This window comes from Triturus cristatus, chromosome 6 (genome assembly GCF_964204655.1).
Source record: "Triturus cristatus chromosome 6, aTriCri1.1, whole genome shotgun sequence".
NCBI classification, from domain to species: Eukaryota; Metazoa; Chordata; class Amphibia; order Caudata; family Salamandridae; genus Triturus; species Triturus cristatus.
Window position 1 is genome coordinate 880086524 of NC_140589.1, and position 8911 is coordinate 880095434.

Sequence of the window (8911 nt, forward strand, 5' to 3'; positions counted from 1 at the left end):
TATGCCTCATGGTCCGTCTGGGTGGAAGGGCCTGTAGAAACCCTATATTATAATAAGAATATACAACGAATGAGATTATAAGGATTTGTTTTAAGCCATTCATCTCTTGTGCCTTCCTCTAACTGGTTTGAAAAAGCAATTAGAAATGCTGTGAAAATGCAGGAAATAAAGGTTATGTAGATTCCTGTAGGGAGAAAAAAGTCTTACTGTGCTCAGCAACCCTCCATCATTACTACCTATTCATTCCCAAGGCGGACCGCATCTTAGCGTGTCTGTGCCTCGGTACCGGTAGAAGTAGTAAAAAAAACAGCTGAGTCATGTCCTCGTGCTGTCAGAGACTAGAGCGTGTAACGCGCAGTCTCGTTTTGTGGTGAAAACGGTCCACCATGTGAATTTAGCTCCATTCCTTAACAGAGCCTTCAAGGGTTAGACCGTTTGTGCATAGCCATGCACAAAGCGATCATAATATTCTGCTAAACCTCGCGTGAATGCTTTGATTGGCAGTCATCGATCCCTCTTCGGCGGTTGTCTTTCAAATATCTGGGGATTTGGGTTTCCCTCCTCCCTGACCTTGCATGGGAGCTTAATGTCACCCCCGCTGGTAAAGCAGGTCCGCGCGGATCTTCTTAAATGGTGCAAATTGCCTTTAAACCCTCTGGGTAGGATTGCCCTGTACAAAATGATGATCCTGCCCCGTTTTTTGTACATGCTTCAGAATACCCACCTCCCATTCGCCAGATCTTGGTTCCGGGATATGGACGGTATGGCCACCAAATTTCTTTAGGGAGGACGGAGGTCCAGGCTGGCCCTGACCCAGTGCCGAATCACACCGTTTGACGGGGGCCTCGGAAGGACGAACCTCTACCTCTACTACCTAGCGACTCGTCTCCTCACGATTCATGATTGGTTCAATGGCGGCAGGTCCGACCCGGTGTATCGCTTGGAACTCAATCTCTTGGGCTTCTCCTCTATCCAGGGGATGCTTTATGGGACCCCCGAGCTCTTCCTGAGATCACGCGCGGCGTATTCCTGGCTTGGCATGCCTCCCTGCGTCATACTCGATGGGCAGGCAGGCTGACCCGCTATACTCCCCTGTGGTGTGGCACGAGACTTCGTGAAGTCGCTTCCCTATCGGGATTTCGGCAGTGGGATCTCATCGGGGTAACCTTGCTGGGTAACGTCTGGAGCGGCACCCATATTCGGTCCTTTCAGGACCTACAGGCCAGGCACTCCCTCCATCCCTCTCAATTCTTTCGGTACTTACAGCTGCGCCATGCCCTCTCTTCCCACATTCCAGATGGCACGCCCCTGCCTGAATATAGCCCGCCCGAGGCACAGGTACTGACTGGGGACTTGGGGAAGGGTGGAGTCTCTCGGATCTACCTTTCACTTACCAACAACACTCCTAATTCCCTTTCCCTACTCCGCGAGAGGTGGGAGGGCTGGCTTGGGGTGCTGGAGGATGAAGACTGGAGGGACGCCCTGATGGCCCCTAGGACGATCGCGGTATCGGCGAGGCTTCGCCTGGTCCAAATCTACTTTCTGCATGCCGCCTACCTCACGCCTCTGCGTCTTCACCGTGCTGGGCTTCGGCCTGACACCCACTGCCCTCGTTGTGCCCACGCCTATTTCTACCATATGGTTTGGTCGTGCTCTGCGATCCAGAGATATTGGGAATTGTTAACCCAAGACCTGACGGGTGTCTTGGGGTGGGAGGTGCCTCTCACTCCTATACATGTTCTGCTGGGAGACTCTGACGGATTGGACAGCTCTAGGGCAGAGAAACGTTTCCTTAACACAGCACTGGTGGTCGCCAAGAGGGACATTGCTGCACATTGGTTGGACACTGCTCCTCCCATTCTAGGGCGCTGGCGCCGGGGGGTGGATTGGTGCGCTGCACAGGAGCGGCCTCTATACGTGGCCAGAGGATGTCCTGAGAAATTTCATTGTATGTGGGGCAAATGGGTCGGGATACTCGATGATTGAGATGGTGTGGTCCTCTCTTCAGGCACACGTGGATATGCTTTTAGTGATTTCCTTCTGTACTCTTGATGTCACTGAGATGTGTTTTTCTCCCTATTCTGATGATGCATATGTGGCTCTGAATGGTGCTGTTTGTTCTTACCTACAAAACTCAATAAAATTGGTTGTCAAAAAAAAATATTCTGCTAAACCCAAGAATGAGCAGAGAGCTTCTCTATCCTTGTGTGGAGCAGCGTCACAAATCGCTTTGATTAGGGAAACCTTTGGTTTGATTCCTTCAGGTGCTAAGGTGTGTCCCAAATAATTGAACTCCTGCACTCCAAATATACATTTTTCACATCTGACAGTCATGTCAACACTGGTAAACTTGGACAGACCCTTTTTCAAAGTGTTGTTAAGGTCCTTCCAACTGCTAGCCAATACCAATATATTGTTCTGGTAGGCTTGAACCCCAGGTATGTCTTCTAAGAGACTGTCCATTAGCTTGTGGAAAACCCTAGCAGCGGAGGCCAACCAAAATGTAACTTGAGGGACTTGTCTGCTCCAAATGGGGTCACAGAGGTGGTTAGCTCCTGTGAATCAGCCGTGAGGGGAATTTGGTGGTACGCTGAGTGCAGGTCTATGATGGAAACAAATTTGGAACCCCGTAAGCTGGCCAACAAATACAGAATTTTGGGGGGCGAGGGACAGTCAATAAGCATATTCCTGCTTAATGAGCATAAGTCAGCACAGAGCCTGACCTCCCCATGCCTCTTCCTGGCTACTACGATGGGGAAAACCCACTGCGAGGAACAACAAGGCACAATGATCCCCTCAGAGCACAGACTCTTCAGAACTCCTTTTAACTCATCTCTGGCACTCAAGGGCAAGTGACGGACTTTGTGTACAACTGGTTGAGCCCCTGGTTTTAGACAGTCCCCACCTTCACCAAAAATACAGTGGAAAACTGACCCAGAATATTGTCAATGTCTATGAAAGGAGGGGAGTTTTCAACACTAACCACACACGTCGTCTCCATGTAATCCTCTGGGATTTCACCAGCCAGCACAGGAACCTCTGCTCCCGGTTTTAAGTACAACCCCATTCTGACCAAATTATGGCAACCAATGATGTTCCTACCTCTTATTACCACATACGCCTTAGCAATTGTGTGTCTACCCTGGCACGCGATTTGGATTAGAAATAGACCAACATTTCAGTTTCACCAAATGCTTGGGATTCACACCAGACTGTGTGAGAACCACATCACCCATCCAATTTTCATGAAATCTAATGTCAGACAGGATGGTGATTGGCGAGTCAGCCATGACCTGAAGTAATACCTCGCCAATAACCACATCACACCATGGACCTTTAACATTGTGCACTCCTAAAACTGTTACATTCAACAGTGAACACCACATTACTAAGTTTCTCAGTGCAAGTGTCCATATCCTCATCAAGTTCAATGCTGTTAACCTTGGTAACTTTCTTCCCTCCTTTGCAGACCGCCTGAAAATTGCCTTTTTTTTGCAAGACATGCATCTCTTGCCAACAGCAGGGCAATTAGGATTATTACTAATGTGTGTTTTTGACACACACCTAAAGCAGACCATGACAGATTTCCTATAAGGTTGTTTTGATGCCTTGTTACTTATGTTTACCACATTAACAATTTCATCTTCAAGAGTGTTAACCATGCTAACAGATTGACCTTCATGAATTGCTCTTCTGGAAATTATGGATCATTCAATTCCCTTTGCAAGGTCAATTGTTTCCAACAAAGTGGGATTCCTACAACTAAGTTATCTTTCTTGAATTTTCTTTGAGAAGCATGAGAACACAAATTGGTCACGTATACATTTCAGCAGTCCCGCCAAACTCGCAGGTTGCAGCTAAAATTCTCAGTGCTGCAACATACTCCTTAATGCCTTCATCTGCACTCTGCAGCCTCTTGAAAAAGTTGTGACATTCAAGCATAATACTAGGTTCTTCCTCCAATTGCTTGCCCACGCACTCTAGTGCTTCCTTATATTGATCTTAATCATTTCCTGATGCCCACGGATGTGCAAAATGTGGCATGTTGTCAAATACTTGTTGCGCAGCCAAACCCATACAACTGTACCAGATTGCATCTTTGCTCGCTGGTGCAAACTTCATCACAGCAATAGCCACAAGGTAATTTTCAAACATTCTTAACCATTGCCTGCCTCTTGATGTTTGGTTTGCCAGGTAATTGCAGAAAAGGTGGCGGCTGAGCAATGTGTTGCGCAGTAGCCATATTACCAGAAGGTGTAAGCGCTAACTGACATCAAGGAGCCTAGCACGGCGCTGGAGAGGGCAGTGAAAGGAATAAATGTGCTAAAACACTTGGGAAGCAAATTGCCATCACACGATACTCAGGCAAATGCAAGCGTTGTGTGCAGCGTTTCACTGAAGGGGCAGGCTAACGTCATGTGCAGCGCACATCCCTCAGTAAGTACTTGCAAATGTAGATCACCTGGAAGCGCAACATAGTTTATTTTTCTGAATTGCAGACGGTCTTCATTTTCATGAAGCAATTCAAGTTAAGAATGCCGCAGAGTAAAAAGTCAGCCATCTGTTCCCCATTCAGAACTCTACAAAGGCTCAAACATGGCTAAATAGACCTTTATTTGAACTCCTCTGTATTTATTCTTAACATGGCTTTTCTGTCTCTGTTTACTTTAATTATCAGTCAGAGGTCATCTGGGCAGCTGTAGAAGCATTTTAAAGTGTTTTGTTCTAATGTTTTCTGTTTAAAGTATCTCCTAATAACAGGAACAAATAATGGCTTAGACATGGCTAAAAACAACAAAATATTCTGTAAGTATTTTGTTGTTTTTTCAACTTCATGGCAACTCTATATGAAGTAATGCACACACCTTGAATGAGAAAAAAAATACAAATTAAACTATTTGGTGGTAAATGCACCCTTTTACGTTATGAAATATTAGTTGGTTAATGCGATCACTCCAGATGTCCGTTTGAAAGACAGAGTCACAGAATTGAATCCTGCTTGGCGCAGTGCAGAACAGTGCCTTGATTACTTATAGTGTTATGAGGTCCCACCAAGTAACAGAAAGCACTGTGAGAATGTAGGTCATTATTTTAAAATTGTATTGCACACACAATAGAAGGTATTACATATACACTAAAAAGGTGATTTCATGTATATGATAAAACAAGTGCTTTCCAAGAATGCATACTAGTAATAGATAACTAGACTGTACCTAGTGCACGCATTTTTATGAGTCCATTAAAGTTGGGAAAGAGGAGATAAGCTTTCCTTTCAAAATGTGATTGCTGAGGAGGCTTCCTGAGCACTGCTGTTTGGTAGATAGTCAGGTTAAGGGTGGGACGCTGTCTCTTTTGTTCAGAGTGGGAAGGGTCCTTTAGGTGAGACAAGCCTTTTGTCTCTCTCTCATCATTGTTAAGTGTGGCTGTCGATAGCCAGATGCCGAACACTCACACCCAATTTGTGTCTCTATTGTGGGTACTCCAACGTAGTGATGGCCCTGCTGTGAGAAGCATCACTCTACACAAACGCTAGGTCTGGAAGACATTCTGGAAAGGACACATGAAAGGAAAGCTGACCCAGAGTGATGAAAGTGAAGACAGTGAATAGACATCCATTGTCTTCTTTATCTGTATAAAAGTGGGAGCTGCTGACCCACTTGTTGTTCTACTTATATGTTCTCTTTGATGAAGGGGGTGCTCTGCATCACACCTAGAGGACTACTGTATAAACAGAGCTGGTGTCTGCCTGACAGCCTGCTTTCCAGAGATGAGGCGACATCACCTAGAGTTTGACATTGAAGGAAAGGCTGTCTCCCTGTCCTGAAGCACTTGGAAATTAACCTGCCTAAGACGAAGAGGGAAGGAGTGAGGCGACCCTGCAGGAAGTGCTGACTACCAGTGCAAACACGAAGCAGCTAACCCCAGAGCTGTGGGTCTGTCTGCCCAGAAGAGACTCGAGAGGGAGCAACCAGAGTGCTCCTGAACCAGAGTATTGTTTCTCCTGCCTATAGTGGCCTGTGCCGTGACACTGTCCGGAAGATTGCCCGAAGTGGACTGAACAGCTGTCATTTCAAAGTGGCAAGATCGTGAAACTGGTAAAGTGTGCCCGAGTAGACTGCGGTGCTAGGATCGTTAACACTGTGCCCAAAAGAGGACCAACCTATCGTGTCACTGTAGAGTGGAGTTGGAGCCACACTGCTTCCTGCGAAGATTCAACAGTGGCCTAGGTGAACTCTGAGCCTCACCGACTCACTTCATGCCCGAAAGAGAACCCTCAGTGACACCTGAGGCTGCCAACAGCCAGCCCATATTTAGAAGCCCTACAGATGTTACATCCAAAATCGAAATGCCACCTCACTTGTAGACAGCCTGTAGATCTCCCGGAAGCCGGCCTGACCGCACCCGGCAGAGGATTAAAAGACTCTCATTGGTGAGAGTGACATTGAGACCAGACACCTTAAAACTGAGAGCACATAGTCTAAACACTATCCTTAGACAAAAGTAAAGTGGAAGGAGTGTGAGAAGATAGAACTTAAATTCTGACGACAATGGCCTGACAACAGTGATTTTTTGCCTTTATATTGTAGTGTGTAGTATCTCAATTTTAAGTGTATGGAAGTACTTTCATTTCTAAAAAGATTAGCGCTGGGTCAGACAATCAGTTATTGCGTGACTGGGTGATTGTAAAGTTCTGCGACTGATGAACCCCCACACTACTTCGGAGAATTCTTTTGTCTGCCTCCCATTGCTACCACTTAGAGTGAAGTGCTGAAGGGGTTGTACGTGGTAAAGTTTGCAGTAGGACCGAAACTGGGACATTTGAGGTAAATGGCCCCAGCTCTGGTGTCTATGACTCAGTAGGCCCTCCTTACCTTGTAGCCCTGAACGGCGTCAAACAGGGAGGTAATATTGCACCCTACTGCATCAATACTTCCTTGGACCAGTAGTGCCTCTACAAAACAAGCATTTGCAATGCAAGCGGTCTTGCCTTTGGAACCTTATATCTATTTAGCAATGCAGCACATTAGCCTGGGTGCTGAAAATCTACTGTTCTTTAACATGGAGGGAAAGTGAGCACCAAACTGCATGACACGCCAGGTACAGGAACACATGGAGAGAAATATTGCCTTTCAGCTGGAAATGGTATAGTCCAAAGCTCTGTTTTTAATATAAAATGAGGGCCTTCGGTGATCATATCACTGAAAATACAAAGATTTGAAAAAAATATTATTGTCTACGGATGCACGTGAAAGACAATTTCTATGGACTGGAATCTAGAGAATGCTAAAGTGATTCTGGTATTTTACTGACCTCTGCTGGTCGTTTTCTATCAAGACAGTTAAATAGAGGCAGTTGAACAAGTAGAAGGCAATTCTGGTATTTTACTGAACTCTACTGGTCGGTTTCTAGCGAAACAGTTAAATAGAGGCAGTTGAACAGAATAAAAAGTCCCTAGGCGGAAGGAGACAAGTCCTAGAGCTGATCGCCACAAAGTACATATACATATCAGTATATACTAAAGTATATAAAAGGTCTCGAATGCTAGTCCTAAAAACGACAAGGGCCTATGTATTCTACACAATCAACATTAACTCAAACACACACACCTATACCAACTTCAGACACATACAATTAGAGTATGGCAACAGAAATACAAATTCAATTACCACTAGGCTTAAAACCAATGCTTGCGCTTTGTACAGATGTGGTGAAAAGCAATTTGACTTAGTTATAAAGTCAAGAAACAGAAGCCAAAAAATCAAAAATTGCAAAACAGTGAATTGTAGAGGTGGCGCATTAATGCACACTAAATTGAATGAACGACTGCTTTTACCTGTGCCCATATTTGGACTATAACATATATGACTCGCTGCCTTGCCTTCTATACACTTCTCATACTCTGAAACAAAGGGCAGGAGAATTCCGTTTGCAACGTCCACGTTTTAAAAAAATTCATTTAGCAGTTTCATATAGCGCGAACTCGACCCACTTGGGGCGCTTTAAATGAACACCAGTTACAGTACACAAGATCAGATTGATTTTTTTCGGCACAAATATTAAGTGATTTGCCCGCAATCACACGATGTTGAGCTAACCCGGAACCTGGTTTCCCAGTTCTAAAGTGGACAACTCTGGCCGTAACACCATAACCTCTCAACTTAATAACACTAAGACGCATGACACTCAATTGTAAACAAACCATGAATAGTAACGCTGCAAATAGTTCTGCAACCACTCCCATTGTATTGCGGATTTCTTCAGGTAAACCCACAAGTTTCCGGCACATATTTACTCACCTTCTGCTGGGGTGTTTCTTTTCTGACTTTCATCGTAATAACTCTGCTGAATATTTTAGTTTCCTAGCTGTACCTCGGCGGCAAATGACACACCCACAAGAGTGCAGTTGTGTGAGTGCGGAAAGCGCGACAGTGAAAAACTAAACAAGCCCCGCATACACAAGTTTCTTCTAATAATACCCCATCGGAAACAGCTCAGTGAGCTGTCAAATGCGCGTTTGTCTAAGTGACTTAGAACCCATTATGTGAGAAATAACAGCCCATGCTCAGAAGAAAAACACTGCTCTCTCACGCATGTTCAGACCCACACCGCAACCTTGCATTTTTTTAAAATTAGGATTAAGATTTAATATGCCCCTTTCTACCCAGATTTACTGGTAATTTTGTCCGTTGGCGGATGCGTACATTGTGTTTTTTGACACCTATCGTAGCAAACAATGGGCATAATATAGAAGGAATATCATAAACAGATGATGGTTCTGAACAAGTCATCCAATAAGGGTACGAGTCAAAGTGCTCCAATCAGATTCTACTTCCGCAACTCGTTATTGGCTGGTTGGATCACACAGGTTGTGTTTAGCCCATCGGCGTTCTAATTTCTAAATCAGTGTTTG

At 45.0% G+C, this 8911-nt stretch overlaps 1 protein-coding gene across 1 annotated transcript in view; it reads right to left on the minus strand.

Annotated features, from left to right (window-relative positions):
• The window catches only part of LOC146818002 (uncharacterized), a 138113-nt gene extending 129568 nt beyond the window's left edge, over positions 1-8545 (minus strand). Inside the window, exon 1 of the mRNA XM_085611477.1 lies at positions 8298-8545. Within this exon, the coding sequence (XP_085467603.1) occupies positions 8298-8330 (33 nt within the window). The 5' untranslated portion in view covers positions 8331-8545. The remainder of the gene's footprint in view (positions 1-8297) is intronic.
• Positions 8546-8911: the final 366 nt, after the last annotated feature.